Genomic DNA, 19459 nt, shown 5'->3' with positions numbered 1-19459 from the left:
CAAAAAAAGAATATGTGATCAGCTATAGCTACATTGTAAATGTGGGGAATTTGAAGTATAATTAATTCTTGTTCTTCAGATATATTTAAGATATGGATGAAAACCTTCTAGAATTGTGTTTTTATCCCTTGGGGAACTTTAAAGAGAGCTTGTATAACAATGAATAAAGAAGGGAAATAATGTGTTGCTCTAATTTCCTCTTCTCCCAAGCATTTGAATCATATTGACAAATTAAGAGAACAATCTTACTGAAGCAGATTTTTAGATCCCATTCAAAGTGGTTTGTTACTATTTTTTCTTTTGGACAAACCCTTTCATTTAGGTTTGGTTCCTCTTGAGAACTTCCTGTGAAAAGAGTGAGTAAATATAAGTTAGATCTCTCTTTCTCTCAGTACGCTACTCTCAGGTGATCTGAACACCAGCTCCTTTGAGGAGTTAGGTGAGAGAAAGTGTTGCCGACGTGATAGCTGTACAGGAAGCTGCCCAGCCCTCTGAGGCAGGAGGTAAGATCTGACAGTCACCAGAAGCAAAGAGAGGAAATATTTAAATGGAAAAAGAGCTAAACAGATGACAGGACTGATCTGAACCTAGGAGAATGAAAGTGGCTATTTCTTACATAAAAAAAAAAAAAAGGCCAGAGAATATTTTCAACTAAAGGTCAGCTTACCTAATAAAATTATCTTGTAAACTACTTAAAATGTTACAGTGTATCTAAAAGTTATAGAACCCCTACTCTTGAATCTTCTAATCCTTAATAGTTTGCTTGGATAATTCATCTATTCTTGAATGGCCTATTTTGAATACATCATGCTAACCTTCTGAAGGCATAGCTTAGTAACATGAATGACTCAAAAATTAAAACCAAATGATCCTACTCAAGCAGTTATTCATCTTTTAGGTGTAAAGAAAAAAATTCTTATTCTTACGTGTTAGAGGAAGGAAAGTTTTTATCTCTGTATTTCTGTAAACAGTTAGTTGTGGTTTATTCCATAAATGAATTTATAGTTAACTATATCCATTATTGGATATATATGTATTCTGCTTTTAGTTACTAAAGTTTTAGTAACTGTTTCCAATCCTGTCTTTGTACTAATTACTGATTTGACTAATATACCTAACTACTTATTTTTAGCTGTTGTGTCAGGGAACCCTAAGTTAAAATGATCCCAAATCAATTAGATATTTGAAAGATAGTTAAGTTGTTCCTTTGGCCTTCCAAACTTAACTGTATGTTTCTTAAAGATATGTCTGTGCTAGAATATGAACTCTAACACATGACATATACATAGATATCTGTTATTTCAAAGCCTAGTTAACCACTGAGTTTTGTTATTTGATAGTTATCTGAAAGACCTAAGTCAATTTTTTTCAAAAAAATATTTATCTGACATTAAATATAAACCGTGTGTGTGTGTAAGTAAAACTTGAGAGTATTTTCTTAGATGAAAATTCGCAAATAATTACAGAATTATAAACTAGTATGGAAAGAGATCTTTTCATTTATTTTCTAGTGTTCTTCCTTTACAGAAGAGGAAGCAACCTCCAACCCTCACTATTTGATATTACTCTATAGTGGTGGTTCTTTACCATCTTTCTGAGGGATGTAATATTCCCTGTGATATTAGTGCTTTATAAGGGAGGACAGGCGGGGTTATCAGTGGAGAATGTCAGGGGGATCTCTGGTTGTACATCTTTCCTACTTTACTATTTCAAAGTACATATAGTCACATTTGGTTACCCTAAGAACCTGTGAGATAGGGGTCTTAATCTTTATTTTGTAGTTAAGAAAACTGAAATTATTATCACAGGTGATTGTCAGAAGCCATTTAGTCAGTAGCACGAATAAGACTTTAATCCAGGTAACATTTAACTGTACCATACTGCCTGTTAAAGGCCAGATTTGTTGATGGGAATAGGCATTGGACAAGAACTCAATCATCTGATGCATAGCACCCTAGTACTGATTTGGAAAAGTAATGTGTTTCTTTGGATTTTTTTGAGATGTCATTAAAAAGTAGGCAGAATTTTAATTTCTAAATCTCTAGTTTTAATTTTCTTTGAAAATTATTTCTTTATGCAATGTCTATACACAATGACAAGGGCTGCTCCGTGTCTCTTTAAACCACAGAGAAGGAGGGGTATTTGAGTTAGAACATCCATGTATTGCTGTTGTGTAGGACACAATATTGTGCTTAGAAGATGTAGCTTAGTCAAGTAAACATGACAGCCGATAAGAAACTAAGGTGGGTGCATGTTGGCAGGACATGAATTCAAAAAGATATTTTTTATTTTATGAGAGCATTTTTTAAATGAAGTTATTCAAATGTGTAAGTTACTTTAAAGCTGTCTTCAAACATCTTTAGATCCTAAAACACTGAGACCAAGTGATTTTATCATTTTGGTTTAATGGGTTTCTTTTTCCAGTTTTATTATGAAAAGTTTAAACTTACCCCAAAATTAGAGAAAATAATATGATGAACACCCATTACCCATCACTCAACTTGGGTTTTTTGTTGTTGTTGTTGTTTTTGCTTTGTTTTGTTTTGTAGAGATGAGATCTCACTATGTTGCCCAGGCTGGTCTTGAACTCTGGGACCCAAGTAATCCTCCTGCATCAGCCTCCCCAAGTGCTGGGATTACAGTCAAGAGCCCCTGTGCCCAGCTGATACTTAATTTTTTTTTTTTTTTTTTTTTGAGACAGTCTCACTCTGTCGGCCAAGCTGGAGTACAGTGGCCCGATGACAGCTTACCAGAGACTTGACTTCCTGGACTCAGTCCATTCTTTTGCTGTAGCCCCTCAAATAGCTAGGAGTACAGGTGCAACAGGTGCATGCCACCATGCCTGGCTTGTTTTTTTATTTTTTGTAGATACAAGGTCTCACTATATTTTCCATGTTGGTCTTTAACTCCTGGGCTCAAGCTGTCCTCCTACCTCAGCCTTCCAGAGTGCTGGGATTACAGGTATGAGCCACTGTGTGTGCCCAGCCTTCAATTGGTTTTATATGACCATTCCTATAGCAAATGACCAGAGTCCTACTGAGCATTTGAAACCATTGAACAGAGAAAAATCCTGCAACATGTATCTACGCTCTGTATTCATTTTAATTATCTGTGGTGTACTCCATCTCAAATTTGATTGCTTTCTTTCGCACAATTGTGTCCACTAATAAAATATGGTAAGATAAGAAATTTACCTATGATCACTGGCGTGTGTGTTTCTCTCTATAGCAAGTGGGTACTATGATTTTTCTAAGTGAGAAGAATAATCTGGACTTTGGTAGTTTTGTTAGTAAAATATAACCCTCTTAGCTTTTATTAGTTTAAGTGCTCCTTTCTTGCAATTAGTTATGTCATTTTTAGTGAGAGGGGAGAATAGATATATTTTTGCCATAGAGTAGCATTTTGAAGCATAGTGCACTGAAGATACATGTTTATATAAGCTCATGTTATTTTGTGATTAATTTATAAGTCGAAGGAAGTAGAATGTGATAATTCTACATTTAAAAGTGAGCATTTATAACTTGGTATATCATAATGCTGTGTTTTGCAAAGCTAAGATGCCTAGTATGTTAAAAGAGAGAGGCATTTGGGTTTCTGTTAACAGTTTTTTGATATAGTTGACATTTACTTTACAGAAAATTCTTTGAAGTAGATTGGGCCTGAATAGAAGTTGAAGCTAATAATAGGCCTTTTGTTGAATATAAAAAGAAAATGCATATTGTTCCCTTGCACACAAAACAATGGTTTTCCTGTTAAACATGTGTCTGCCACTTTGAAGAATATATTATAATTTTAAAATAATAACAAAGAATAGTAGAATCTGTTTTACATATCTGATTTACAGGTGATGGTTTTAAATGGGCATTGTGCTTTTGGTTTTCAAAAGATTTATAAAAGGGGTTCATTGAACTTTATAGAACAAAGATATTACAAATCAGAGCAAATTTTAATTGGTTAATATCCTTAATTTGGGGGCTTTTAAAAATATTGGTACTCTTATTCCTATGGAATATTTATTATTCTTGAATAGATTCATAGCTCAAAACTACTAGTTTTACTTAAATCCTGCTTGCTATTTGCTTTCTGGTTTGTTTAAGGTCAAACACCTATACGTTTGGCTGGTTTGTCCCTTAGGATGTTATTTATTATTTAAGTAGTAATCATCCCAGGGTAAAATGGTGGAAATTAGTATACCTCTGCCTTCCTTTCCCCTTCCACATGTTGAATCTTGATATAGAGTTATGTTAGAATAGAAAAAGTATTTGTGGGATAGAGGTGGTATAGGTAGAGAAAAAAGACAGCACAAAACAACAACTTTTGTAGGTTTGATACCTTCTTTGAACAGACTTTTTAGGTAGGATTTGTAGTTAAGATCTTTCAGTATTTTAGTTTTGTAATGAAACCTGCTTTTCCACTAGAGCTCCTCAGCTTATGTCTTGAAAGAACGTTTGTATCAGCACAAAGCAGTCTTACACATGATCAGTTCTTACCTGAAAATTTAGGGGAATTTGGAATATTTTGTTATGGGAACACAGGGTTCTTTTTTCAAAGATACAAGACTTGTTATTGCCTTGATAATGCATTGGTCATGGTGTGCTTCAGTGAGTATAGTAGCATTTATCCTGGGATTGACCCTACTTTGAAGTTTAACATTTAGAGACGAATTATAGAACTATTTTTTTAAATCTAAGAGTAACTTTTTTTTAATGAAGTGGGTTATACATGTAATTATTTTTCTTTGCTAGATACAAACTTGAGTACTATTGTTAACTGGAAAATAGATCAGAAAATTGAGTTGTGGTGCATCTCAGTAATTTTGAGGTAGGATGTCTTTAAATATATGTAATACTTTGGTGCATTTGAGTTAGGTTGATTTGTTTAATAGATGGCTATCAAGAGGTTCTTTGCCATAGAGTTTTAGTTTTAATTACTCAAAACTCTTCTTTAGGTACAAAGTACGGAGGGAGAAGCGCCTCACATTCCAGCCACTTATCAGCTGGGTCTTACAAAGTCGAAGCGAGGTAAGTTGACCAGTATCCCCTAGTTCTCCAGCACGTGACCAAAGTGGTGTTAGCCGATTTGGAAAAGGGGTTTTATGTGTCAGTATTTATAGTACCTATAAATATAACAAATCAGGAACTCAGGTAGGTATGCTTCATTATTCTTTGTGTAATATTTTGTATTTTCTTGAAGACTTTTGAACTCATAAACTAGTTAGTTTGAGTATCCTGGAATGACTCCATTACACATTTTTGTGTGTTCTAAATGTTTTTCAGTTCTGTGTTAGGAGTAGATGAGAAGTGATAGAAAGAACAACAGATTATGACTACCTTTACATTGTTATGATTGAAAAATATACTTGTATTCTCTGTATCTGGGGTTTCATTATTTAAATATAGTGCCTAGCTATAATACCTGAATATGCCTCTGGCAAAAAACCACTAGTCTCTCAGCAGTAGTTAAACCTAGTTAAATTAATTTTAAACTATGGGTCAAAGGTGAGTGACTGTAGATATCGTTCCTCTCTTGAGTTATTAATTATTGACCAAAGAACTTTTGAAACCATTCCTTTCACTTTTAACTTGCAAACAAGAAAAAAAATCTTTACAAAGCTTTTGGAATGTAGAAAAAGGAAGGAAGGAAGAAGTTAAAATGACCACTGAAGGTAGGACTGTTTATTTTTAAAACTTTACACATGCTGAACCACCTTGTTTTTCTTTAAACATAGATTCATATGTATGTTCCTAGAATAGGAAATTACATGTTTGTTCCCTCCTGATCTCTGAAATTTCTTCATAAGAGACAATTTGCATGTATTTTTTCTTTTATTGCAATATGATATTAAGAAACAAAAGCTCTACTCTCACTGCAGTTCTGGTCAGACTCAAAATGAACTTTAATTTTCTTCTCCTTGTACTTTCATAAATTTATTTATGTGTTTCTGAGCTGAGTTCATGGCCTTCAAGGAGGATATGTTGGAAAAAGCAGCATGGCATGTGTAAAAAGGATGATTTAAAACAAAAATAAGATGTTCTAAGAGCAAACTCCCTGTAGGAGAAATGGTGGAATGTGGTTTGTATTCATATCTGGGATTTTTTTCCTTTTATCAATCAGATTTTTAAAGATTTAACAGTAAAATGGTTTTGTATGTGTTATGTTTGCATGAGAGAGAAGAGAGAACAATATTATGCTTTAGTCATTTTGGAAGGCAGCCTATTCAGTTTTGTTGATGTGCTATGTAAGTATCTTAACTTGATGATAACTGCAGTTAGAATCATTGATAGTATATTACTTTAAAAGTTTATTAAAAGACATATAAACATTTAGTAGTAGGACTTTTGAGGTTAAAATTATCTTACCTGAAATCCAGTTCAAGATTTACATATTGAAGCCCAGAGAAGTTTAGTGACTTAATTTTTGTTACAAGCTAACATTAGGTAGATCTGTTGAGAGAAGTCCAACACTTTTCTTGTTGAAGACTTACAATATTTTCATTAGTCTAGCAGAAAATATACAGTTGTTCTTTTTTGTTTCACAATGCTAGACAAGTTTTCCAGATTTTTCTCATTTTTGGACTAAGAAGTTCAGAAAAACTTCCTAGTTATTAATTAGAAGTCATGTATCTTCAGGACAGAAATCTAATCCTTTTTATTTCCACTTTTTTCTGTTGAGAACTGTTTGGAAACAAATGTCTGACTAAAGGGCCTAGATTGTGATTTTTACTTTACATAATAGTTTCACTTATATTTTACTGAATTTTTGAAGAGTGAGGCAGATAGAATAATTATTTATTGTCATCCCATTTTACAGAGGAGAGAAGCTATTATTTGCAGGGATGACACACAGCAGAAACTTGAATGCAGGCTTTCTTGCTCTTCCCACTGCCCAACAACTGCTGAGAATTCTAAGCAGTCTACATTATGTCCTAGCTTATGTGAACGCAGACAGGCCTCAACTGTGAGGTGACCTCAGTGCAGACTGCACTCTGTGGCACATAGGACAGGTCTTAGCAGAGAGAACCCAAGTCAGAGCTGCTCACTCTGGCTTCCTTGGGATCTCAGCCAGTTACCCTTTGCGCAGTAGTAGCCACAGTTTTGCCTATGTAATTTTTACAGATAGGCAGTTTCACTTCTAAATCATTGAAGTGACTGCTTAATTCTTTTGTTGCTTTAAGGAAATTGTTGTCATTGATTCATTCAGCAAGCATTATTTATTATCTGCTTATTCTAGGTACTGGGATACAAAGAATAAGTTTCCTGCTTCAGAAGGCTTACTATCTAGTTTTTACAAAAAGACATGCAAATACATGATGATAGTGATAACTGCTGTAACATAAGCTGTTAATTGTATCAATTAATGTCATTTAATGTAATGCCTACTTAGTACTGATGTATTGCAATTAGGTTTTACGGTTATCCAGTTTACTTTTACTTATCAAGGGTAGAGAGTAATTCCTTATATTTAATTATGCAGTTTTGTTAATATCAAAACATTATTACAGAATTATTCTAAGTTTTTTTTTTGTTGTTTTTTTTTTGAGTTGGAATCTCACTGTGTCGCCCAGGTTGGAGTGCAGTGGCATGCTCACAGCCACTGCAGCCTCAACCTGCTGGACTCAGGCAATCCTTTTGCCTCAGCCTTCCAAGTAGCTGGAACCACAGGCATACACCACCACACTCAGCTAATTTTTTTGATTTATTGTAGAGACGAGGTCTCGTCAAGTTGCCCAGGCTGGTCTCAAACCCCTGAGCTCAGACAGTCCTCTCGCCTCCATCTCCCAAAGTGCTGAAATTACAGGCATGAGCCACCATGGCTGGCTTATTCTGAGTTTTTAATGGGAAAAATTATTCCATGGAAACTGAGTCTACAGTGGGATATGTTTTAAACTCAAGTGGATGTCAATAGATTTTGATTTTATGCAATCATATTATCTGATTCTTTTGCTGCATGTTTCAGCAAAATATGGTTTTGTTAAACAAGCTTTATTTGTCCTGTTGTTTTTGAAGTTCTGTGAAACTTTACTGTCTTGTGAAGCTTCTCCCATGGTAAATGTAGTAGCTGTAAAGTCTATCTCTTTGTGGTGGTGGTAGTGTATATGTAAAGTGATCATGCTTGCTGTTCTTAGCTGGCTTTTTTACTTATGTTAAACATTTTTTTTTAGGTTATACTAACCAGGAGTTAGAGTTTAAAGGCAGAAAAGTAAACAGAAAGATTTTATAAGTTTATCAGTATTATGTGCTAGTTTAATATATTTGACTGAGTTTCATGTAATTGTTATGAAAGAATTGTTTTATAACTTAAACAGGTTTGCATCGTTTGAAACATCAGAGACATTAAAGTATGCTTGAATTTCAAAGTATTTAATTTATTGATCTTAACTGTATTTTTATTTTCTTATAAGGAAGATAATGTAAATTTTTACAAAGTATTTGTACATTTGAACTTCTAATTTCACTTCCCAAATATCTTTACATATTCACATAATGTGAATTGTTTACCTTGGGACTTCTATTTTTGTTAGAACATCTGTTATTTCAGCCAGTTGTCCTATAAGGATAAGGCATTTATTAGATGTACCAAAATAGATTACAATTAGAGCTCAGTCAACTACTGAATACTGAGAATTTATGTTAGGAGATTGGATTCAGTTTTTTGTTTGAACTTGAGTTACCTCCTGTGCTTTGAAGCCACAGTTTTGCCTATGTAATGCATACTTTTCTAAAAAGGAATCAGTGTTGGGTATCTTATATCTACTGGGAAATATCTTGCTTTCATAGTCTTACCTGGCAGTTTTATATGACAACTTTTTCCTGATAGATCATCTGTTACGTACTGCGAGTCAGCATTCTGATAGTAGTGGTTTTGCTGAAGATTCGACAGACTGCCTATCCCTTAATCACCTCCAGGTAAAGTTTTCTATTGTAGTAGCCACTATGTTTAACTTCTTTATTCTTAGGTGACTTTTCAGTACCTATATGTTCTAAGATTGGATCTGTCTAATTGTTATTTTTCAAATGACAATAAGAATAAGACTTTTAGGATATAGGTGCTATCTAGGCATTTGACTACAAACTTTAGGTTTCATTCATTCTTCTATTTCTGTTTTTTTTTTTGAGTTGGAGCCTCACTCTGTGAGCCAGACTGGAGTGCAGTGGCCGTTCCCGGCCCCCGCAGCCTCGACCTGCTGGGCTCCGGCGATCCTTTCGCCTCAGCCTTATCTCTATTTTTTTAAAGCTTTTTCTCCCCCTTAGTTTTTTTACTGCCAGGAAACAGAGATTATTTGATTGTTAACCTGCTGGGTCTGTTATTTTTCTTATTTTTGCCATCACTGTCTTTCAATATCTTATTTATTTAAAAACTGACAAGTATGGAGCCATAGATTGCTGAATGCTATATTGACTTTTATGCTAGACTGTATTAGATTACTCAGAAAACAGACACGTCTTTATTTTCAGGAAACTTACAGTCTGTATATTAAGTGCACAGAGTGTACACGAAAAACATTTAAGACATTTATAAGCAAATTTTAAAGAAAATTGGGATGAGAAAACTAACCCCCAGGGAGCCTTTAGTATAGCATTTAAGGGGTAAATAGACAAGAGACTTATCTAAGGTCATTTGGAAAGAATGACCAAGTAGAACATTGAGAGATGGAGGAGGGACTTTCAGAAAGGAACCTGTGGCCATTGGAGTAAGAAGATGAGCTTCTGGTGCTCAGGAGATCGATGAGGAGTGAGTGGTTCTGATGGAGTATGTGATGCAAAAGCATGACTGGAGAGTAAATCAGCGGTGAAGAAGATGAAAGGAATGTTGACTGATTTTCAGATAAGGATGATATTAAGGGTGAGAAGTATTTTTGTCTTTTGATCGTGGAATGACTTAGGGAAGTTGTTCAGGTAAAGGAAGGAACTATGAAAGGAGAGTTTGATCCAGAAAAATCTGGGATGAAACTGGAGAAGTACCCTGGTCCTGGAGAGGATGTGATCAGAAACACATGTTGGAGAGTTAGCTTTGAATCAAGAGGTACAGTTTCCTTTCAGAATGGAGAGAAGGGAGACATAATGGGGAGAGATACAGGAAAGTTTATAGGTGTTGTTGGGAAGAACGTTAACAAATTTCTGTCCATTTCTATGAGTCAGTGTCACATGTTGAAAGGAGAAGAGGAGGATGTTGGAAAGGGAATTTTAGGAAGTGAGTAAAAGTCTGAAATAACTTTTGTGAGAAAGTAAGGGGAGGGAGTTGTGATTACTGATCAGAGGCAGTAAGAAACAGTTTTGAGTGTACCAGGGTCTTGGCTAGGTGGGAGACAGTAAAAGTATAGATGTATCATATCAGTTGGTGTTTTATTAATGATGTCTTGCATTCTTCATCTTTCCACCTGTTTTTCTCCCACAGGTTCATGAGTCCTTGCAAGCCATGGGGAGTAGTGCTGATAGTTGTGATAGTGAAACAACAGTCACATCATTTGGTGAAGACCTTGTCACACCAACAGCACAAGACCTGCCTTATTTTAATGAATCAGAGGAAGAGTCTCGCACCCCTCTTCAGAGGGGAAGAGAGAAGACAACAACAGGTGTTGCTGCTGACAAAGGAAAGTCAGATAGCCAGAACTTCCCTCATTGTGAGATTATTGAGACTATAGGAAATGAACAGTCCACCCGTCTCCTGGGGGATCCCATTACCAAAATTACTGAAATGGAAGAGGACTTGTCTCCAGCACACACAGTAGAGCTACTGAGGGAAGCAAGTGCTGAAAGTGATGTGGATAAAAGTAGTGAATGTGAATTTGTTCAGTATACCACACACCATATTCTGAAATCCTTGGCTTCTATTGAAGCTAAATGCAGTGATACGAACTCAGAAAATACAACTGGGCCTCCCTCTTCTGTGGACAGAGTGAATACAGCTTTGCAGAGAGCTCAACTGAAGGTCTGCACTCTATCTAATCAAAGAATAGGCCGTAGCCTGATAAAATCAAAAGATCTTTTAAAACAAAGGTACTTACTTGGAAAAGCTGGCTATCCTCTCAGAAGGTCTCAGTCTTTACCAACCACCTTATTGAGCCCAGTGAGGGTGGTATCCTCTGTTAATGTTCGGTTATCTCCAGGAAAAGAGACCAGATGCAGCCCTCCCTCCTTCACCTATAAGTACACACCCGAGGATGAGCAGGAATTGGAAAAGGGGGTGATGGAGCATGATGGTCAGTCTTCGGTTAAATCCACTATTTTTATCTCTCCATCATCTGTGAAGAAAGAAGAGACCTCCCAGAGTGAGGTAACACGGTTGGAGGAATGCCACCATGGAAGGACTCCTACCTGTTCACAGTGTATACCAGCACCGATATCTCAGTCCACCTGCTCCCTTCACTCCATCCATTCTGAGTGGCAGGAAAGACCCCTTTGTGAGCACGCACGAACTCTGAGCTCCCACAGTGTTCCCAACATATCAGGGGCCACCTGCAGTGCCTTCATGTCGCCTTTTGGGTGTCCTTACTCACATAGACATATCGCCTACCCTTACCGAGCGTGCTCTATGAATCCTCCTTCTGCCATAGAAATGCAGTTGCGAAGAGTCTTGCATGATATTAGAAACTCACTGCAGAATCTTTCACAGGTATGGGAAAAAGTATATATTTGTTACCTGTTTTCTTTTATGGCTCTGAGCACCTCTTAACTCTGTGAGAAGCTAAGACTCATCAGGCGTGAACTACCTCAGCTTTTTTTTCTGGCATGTCTAAACTGATTTGCATCTGCCCTCCTTTGATACTCTTCCCCCTGTTGCAAGGGAGAAGCTGGCACTAATCCTGAACACAGAGTTACTCTGCTCATCATTTCCCTCCCTTCCTGGAGGAGAGATTTTACTTATTAGGTATCCTCCCTTTTTTAGCCTATCCTTCGTTATGTTTTTCTTAGCCTGGAATCTTTGCAAGTTGTCCCTATTATTAAAAAACCATCTCTCTCAAAGTTCTTTCTCTCCTTTTCTGCCATTTGAATGTGTTGACCACCTTTTCCTTTTCTAAGTTTTCTCCCTGTTGGCTTCTGTGGCACCGTCTCTCCTGGTTCTGCTCATAGCTCCCTGACTAAGCTCTCCCCTTCACCTACTGACCCCTGATGCTGGTCTCCTGGCACAGAATTAGTCTACTTCCACTGGGTTCAAAGACTGGAACTACTCCAGAACAGAAAAAAATCAGGTAAAGTGTGAATTTGATTTAAAATGCTCTGTATAATAAGTCTTATCACTTTTAAAGTCTTCACTCTTAGAATTGTTAGTGAACTGGAAATAATTAAACAAAAGAAAAAAGCTTTGAAAATAATTTTGTCTTCAGGTTTGCCTTTCTCATTTTCTTGCTAAATCTCCCTCTAAATTCACTTGTATTTAGACAACTGAGGAATTGAAGAATATGGCAATATAATGTAATGGTGAGAGCATTTGGTCAAGAAGCCTAGAATGCATGTAATAGATCTCTTATCATGAAATGGAGAGCAAGCTGCTTTGAAAGTAAAGATCGAAGTTGTAACTTTTCAAGTTAAAATAAGATATACATGCTTTTAAATATAGATTTTGATCCTCATGACAAGTGTCTCCTAATGGTTTTCAGTCTAACCAGAATGTGGGTGTTTCTTGTTCCTTCTCACAGAGTGTAGTTTTGTCTGTGACTGAGCTGTTCATCCTTTCAGCCAGTTAGGTGAAATGGAGATTGCCAGGGCCCTGTCCACTTGCACCCTGATGCTGTGCCTTGCTCTTTAGGCCTCCTTGTTCTTCTGCTCTATCTGTGGTCTCTTCCTTCAGGATGTCTCCCCCCCATTTTAAATCTGAACTGCCCTGCCCTTGCCGCTCTTTGTATAACCAAGTCCTGTGTACCGTGAAGACTCAGCTCAAACGTTACCACTTTGGGGAAAGTTCATCTAATCAGTTTTTGTTTTTGTTTGTTTCCATCATAGCCCTCCCTCCCCCCAATATCTTAATTTTTAAAAAAACAAACTTCGCTTTTTCCTTCCTTACACTGTGAGAACACTACAGCCTGGGAATACCCTTTATCATTTTTTCTCACTGCCTAAAATTGTGGCACGTAGGAGATGCTCACATGTCTAAGAAACCTGCCACTTTCTCTACCCAATTCAGTAATACCTTTCATTTCATGATAACATTTGCAATTGCAATGTCTTCTACTTTTTTGAGTTGTGTTTTTGTTTTTCTATTTTCTCAAGTTGAGTGGGAAGTTCTTAAGAAATAGATACGAACTATCCATGTTTCACTGCTCCCCCCCCATAGATTGTCTTATACCTGGAACAGCTAGCAGTAATAGTATCATTGAAGACTGATTTCTTTGGTTCCTACTTACAGTATAAAGGTATTTTTTTGTCTCAATGAGAAAAATATGTTGGCTCAAAATTCCTTCTTTTTAACACCTTATATAATTTGGAAGTAGTCCCTTTACCATTATTGTTTAATCCTACTTTTACTTTTTTGAAGTTCCCTATGATGAGAGGACCTGATCTTGCTGCTGCTCCATATAGTTCTCAGAAGTCATCTGTTCTACCTCTTTATGAAGTAAGTTCTTACTTAAGTCTTTGTGTGTTGCAAAATAATTTGTATAATACAGAAATATAATTTTGTTACATTGCATTTTAGAATACTTTTCAGGAGCTCCAAGTAATGAGGCGGAGCCTGAATTTGTTCAGAACACAAATGATGGACTTAGAATTGGCAATGCTGCGTCAGCAAACCATGGTTTACCATCACATGACTGAGGAGGAAAGGTGAAACTTCATTTTGTCTTAACATAACTCAAAACTTTTTCATTCAAAGAAGTCTTTTGACTTACATTTTTTAAAACTGGGTGTTATTTGTACAGCTGTACACCTTGTATCTATTTTGTGAACCAGTGTAGATGAAATCAAGCATGTATAGTGTTTTACTAAGTAAACAGTTGTGCTTTTAATGTATTCAAGAATATGATGACTGTGTCCTGTGTTTCAGTTTGGGGATATTTGTGAAAGAGGACAGAGGAAGAAAGATCAATGTTCTGGTGGATACATTTACAGTAGTTGATATAGTGCTAATTTGTACAACCTGGGATCTCAGTACCTTCTGTTAGCTTAGAGTAGTTGTTGGAAGATTTGCAGCGATCAGTTCCCAAAGTGCGATTTTCAAACACTGTGCCTCTCATCATACCAATAGGTTTGAAGTTGATCAGCTCCAGGGTTTGAGAAACTCAGTCCGAATGGAGCTTCAGGACCTGGAGCTGCAGCTGGAGGAGCGCCTGCTGGGCCTGGAGGAGCAGCTGCGAGCGGCTCACGGGCCTTTGCCCTTTCGCCCCTCTGCACTCATGGTATGCTGCCCTTGGGTGGTAGGGGTGTCCACCAAGGATTGATGTATAATGTTGCACATGATTTAGGATACATGCCTTCATTTAAATTCATTTATTTTAATAGCATTACAATCATGGAGGCTGCTTAAGGAGTTTTCCCATAAGTCAGTTGAATGTGCAATTGGTAATAATTGTCTTAAAGTTAGTATATTTAGAAATATGTTGAAAAATTTTAACAATAATTTTTAATAATAGGAAAAAAATAAGTGTTAATGCCAAAGTTTAGAGTTTTTAAAGGAATAATGATAGTGAAGTGTAAATATGACTAATTTAAATTTTAATCACTGCATGTAACTACAAAGAACACAGATATATGTCTTAATCAGTCTTTTCCCCCCTTTCTTGCCTTTATGTAAATAACTTCCTTTTATGTTTGTTTTTTTTTACTTTCAAATGCAGCTTGACTGTCTTGCCTTTTAAGTTTTTATTTTGACTTTTTTTTCATTCTTTGTATTTTTTAAGGAATCAAATGAGACATGTAGATAGGAGGCATAAATACAACCAAGAGAATAATAAGAAACACTCTTTACTTTGTACTATTTTTTATTCTTCTAAAGTTTCTTTTCATGAAATTTGAACTTAAATAATTACACTCTTGTTTTTGCCAGTATCTTTGAAGTTGTAGAATATGTTACTTTGAAATGCTGAAATAGTAAATTTTTCTGTCACTTCAACAGTACATTTGATTTTGTTAAAAATACATGGATGAAAATACACAAACATATATGTATATGCACATATGGAGTAGAATAAGTAGAATAAGCATGTGTGTGTTTATACACACATACGTATGTGTAGTATAGATTTAATAATATTCTGTAGCATTCATGAGTTTATTTTTACATGGTTTTGAATTGTCATTCTGAGAAGTGTGTGTTGGTGACAGCAGAGAATCAGATCATCCTCTGTGCACTTTATCAGTTTTCAGTTAAAATAATACATTTTGTAGGGTCCATGACATTTGAGTGTGCCCTTTGTGACGTGAAAGGATGCTTCAGGGCACTAGTTAGACAATTAATTGTATTCTAAAACTCTCTGCAATTTGAAAAACTAAAACTGTACATATACATATAAATATAAATATATATATTGTTCTTACCTTTTCAGGGAATGTGTGGCAGTAGAAGCGCTGATAACTTGTCATGCCCTTCTCCATTGAACATAATGGAACCAGTAAGCCTCTCTCTTTTTAAATCACTGGGAAGGGGAATGATACAACATTTCATAAACACACAGTTTTCCTAGTGTAGATGAAATGTAAGTTCATTTTTTTAAAATGCAGAATTTGATAAGTAATAGTTAAATTGATTGGATGTGAGTTTATCACTTCTGAAAGTCCATTGCCATCTTAAGCCACTAGAAAACTGGTATAATTGCAGTAGTGATTGATCTTTATGACCTAACAGAGATAATGATTCATAAAAAGTATTTAATTTATATTTCAGGGGAAATGTGCCTTAACAACCTGATCCCAGGTTCTTTCAAAAATAGTTCTCACTCATTAGTGGACCTTGAACAATTATTGTAATACTATAAGAGAATGATTGGCAGTAGTGGGAAACTGCCAGAAGGGGGGCGGGGAAGCAGGATTGACAGTAGTGGGAATCTACCTGGGGAAGGGGAAGGCACACCTCATTAAAAGGGGTACCTGCATAATGAACATTTGTATACCTAACCATGAATTGTATACATATCTTTAAAATTAAAAAAAAAAGAAAAAAAAATAGCTAAACCTCTAAGGTGATTACTTTTTTAACAAAAATCTGATTTTTACTATACTTTAGACAAATTGGCTCATTTAGAGGCAAAAGAATTATGTGTTACTATTTTATTGTTCAATTATGAGTTACTATTTTATTGTTCACTAGTTGCTCTTTCTTACAAGTAATTTGGACACCTGTGGGGTAACAAGTAAAGTTTCACTCTAGTATATATTCTAGTTATCTGGTTTCTTGCTCGATCTCACTATGAATTTAAAATGTGCCTGCTATTATTGAAAATGAAACTGAGTAGTTACTAAACTAATGACATAGAATTATGTCTTTACAAATTATGTGATTTTTGGCAGTAGTCACAACTAAGATTTTAACTTTTTTAACTACTAATCTTAACTTCAAGGAAGAAGAATAACAATTTGTCTGATCTCCAGGTCACTGAACTGATACAGGAACAGTCATACCTGAAGTCTGAATTGGGCCTGGGACTTGGAGAAATGGGATTTGAAATTCCTCCTGGAGAAAGCTCAGAATCTGTGTTTTCCCAAGCAACATCAGAGTCATCTTCTGTGTGTTCTGGTCCTTCTCATGCTAATAGGAGAACTGCAGTACCTTCTGCCTCAGTGAGCAAACCCAAAATCCAGTCAGTAGCAAGTAAGAAAGTTTTCCGAGCGTCAGTGGCCCTGACACCAACTGCTCCCTCTAGAACTGGCTCTGTGCAGTCACCTCCAGAATTGGAAAGTTCTGAGGAAGCTGAAGCAGCTGAAGAAGCTCCCAACGTTTTAGGACCTAAATCAGAAGTGGAAGGAGGGCCTGGAAAACTCTCATTAATGCCAGCTGCTGAGGAGATGCATAAAAATGTGGAACAAGATGAGTTGCAGCAGGTCATACGGGAGGTGGGTAAAATCTATGCTTAACTCACTTACTTGGCAGATATATGTTAGAGGAGATTTTATTTGAACATTAATTATTTATAAGCTACTCTTCTGATTCAGTATATTCAATAAGTTTTAGAGTGCTTTTAAATTAACTTTTCCTTTGATCCAGTTCATGTCTATTAAGATATGTTTGTAATGGCATTTCTGCAGATTTCATACTTGTGTAAAATAGGTGCAGTTCTCTAGATTCACTATGGTGAAAAAGGTGTGTGTAGGGCTCAAAATAGATAGACTTGTGACTTTGGACCTTCTGTTTTCACATCTATAAAACGAGAGATAACAATTTAGGTCTCTTCCAGAATTGAAAGCTGCATTTTATAATTTCAATTGACATGAGCAAATGATGTTGTGATTTTAATAAGTATAAAGAATTTGGTGGACTTGGTTTGATTTTGTTGTTCAAAATCAAAATACAGTAGGAAAAGAGGGTTTGCTCTAAATGATATCATCATGAGAACCTGAAGCGTTACCACAGTTCTGGATTATCAGAATTGATGAAAGTAAGTACTGAAAGGTCAGTGGTTGAGAAAACAAGTAAAATAACTGTTTTTAGCATTGAGATCAGGTAACAAGAAGGAATTGAATTTATCATTTTAAAAGTCTTTTTTAAATGGACCATCATTTATAGCTCCATGATGGTAAATTGAGAAGTTTATTAGAAATAAATATAGTCAGTTTTCCTATAATATAATATAACTCATATGTGTTCTTGAAAATTCTCTGCTGCACAAATTCATCCAATAAAAACTACGGGGTTTATGGGGAAAATAGGATTAGAGGCATAATACTCAAAACTTCTCGGTGACATAATAAAAAGACAAGATAGAAGCCTAATAAATATAATAGCACAGTTGTATATAGTCATCCCTTGGTGTCCAGGTGGGAATGGTCCTAGTACCTCCACAGATACCAAAATCCTCGGATGCTCAAATCCCTATGTAGTATTTGCATATAATTTGTGAGTATCCTCTCATATACTTTAAATCATCTCTAGATTATTTATGGTATCTAATACAGTGTGAATATTCTATGAATATTTGTCACATCATATTTTTAAATTGTTATTTTTTTTTTCTGGATTTTTTTGATTACAGTTGGTTGAGTCCAGAACCTGTGGATATGGAGGGTCATTTGTACACATCAAATGGTTAAGAAATGTATAAATACTACAGTAAATATGGTGCATTTCCTGGGGGGAGGAAAAGTCTGTGGAATGGGGCTTTGGAAGGATTGCAGCTTGTGAGTTATTGTGAAGGGATGGAAGGAGAGTGATTTGAAATTTGACAGAAAGTTTTAATCTCACATGGGGATAGGTGTGTCTCATAGCAGAGACCTGAGATAGCTGGAAGACATTTAAGGTGTGAGCATTCTGTGTAGTGTGTTCCTAGGCTCAGCTGAGGAACACAGTATTTGTGTTCACTTAGTCTTTCTTGTGGTTGAAATTGTGCATAACAGGCATGACGTTTGCATTATGTGCTAGTTGTTTCCTGATGTTTCAATCATATTGAAGCAAATTCACATTTCCAGTACAAGTATCACAACAGAAAGCTGCATGTGTGTTATTTATTTTCGTGATGTGACTCTATCACCCAAAAGTGTAAAGGGTCTTAACTCTATACATGAATTTGTCTTTCAGATGTAGTTATTTTTGTGAGTTTGTTGTGGCAGGCTCATGTTTAGCAAACTCTGTGTGTGTACCCACTCAGTCAGGTGTGCCTGTAATTAGTAATCTGTTCCTGTTTACATGCTGTATATGAAAGATTAAATTTTGAGTGAAACTAAGTAATTGTTTGTACTTCTCCACACTCCATCTGCAAACTGAGGAAGTAGGCTTTAAGGTGACTTTTTTTTTTTTCTAGAAATGTGATATTTTTGTTCCCCTTAGCTTGCTTTGGTGTGAACATTTTTCCTGAAAAACTTTATGCTGCTCATTTGGCATAAATACTCACCTTAATGAATGCTTGATTCCTTTTTTAAAGTTGTAATGTCCTGATATGTGCTGTAAGTAATTTCCTGGGAATAAGGCCTTCACTTTAGACCAGGGCATTGGTTCTTTGGCCTATAGAACACAACAGAGAGAGAAGTTTCTGTTGGGCTGCCTTGGTCCTAGAGAATTACTTAATCACTTACAAGCACTTTCTGTTAAATATGAAAGATTTTATAACTTACAGACATGTGAACTGCAAATGTTTGAAGACTTTTTCAGAATTTGTTACTAAATCCATTAATTAGGAACCACTTAGTTCAAGTTCAGAACTTGGCATAGGCTTGAGGAAGTTGGGTTTAACATTTACTTTTTTACTGACTACAAAGAAGGGCTTACCAAGCAAAATGCATAGAGATCAAACAAATACAAGAGGAATATTGCTGTAGAAAACACATTTCTGAAGTAATTTAAAAGTTTATACTAATAGATAAATTAGTTCAATACTAGT

At 35.8% G+C, this 19459-nt stretch overlaps 1 protein-coding gene across 2 annotated transcripts in view; it reads left to right on the top strand.

The window, feature by feature from the left end:
* SSFA2 (sperm specific antigen 2) overlaps nucleotides 1-19459 on the top strand; it is a 37857-nt gene that overhangs the window by 12744 nt on the left and 5654 nt on the right. For both annotated transcript variants that reach the window (XM_008070458.1, XM_008070457.1), the window contains exons 9-16: nucleotides 4949-5021; nucleotides 8818-8906; nucleotides 10396-11613; nucleotides 13474-13551; nucleotides 13633-13760; nucleotides 14182-14332; nucleotides 15479-15544; nucleotides 16521-16982. In XM_008070458.1, coding sequence (XP_008068649.1) covers nucleotides 4949-5021; nucleotides 8818-8906; nucleotides 10396-11613; nucleotides 13474-13551; nucleotides 13633-13760; nucleotides 14182-14332; nucleotides 15479-15544; nucleotides 16521-16982 — 2265 coding nt within the window. The remainder of the gene's footprint in view (nucleotides 1-4948; nucleotides 5022-8817; nucleotides 8907-10395; nucleotides 11614-13473; nucleotides 13552-13632; nucleotides 13761-14181; nucleotides 14333-15478; nucleotides 15545-16520; nucleotides 16983-19459) is intronic.

Source organism: Carlito syrichta, unplaced genomic scaffold, assembly GCF_000164805.1.
Source record: "Carlito syrichta isolate Samal-C Ts95f unplaced genomic scaffold, Tarsius_syrichta-2.0.1 Scaffold313431, whole genome shotgun sequence".
Lineage (NCBI taxonomy): Eukaryota > Metazoa > Chordata > Mammalia > Primates > Tarsiidae > Carlito > Carlito syrichta.
This window is presented reverse-complemented; position numbering and strand designations above follow the sequence as displayed.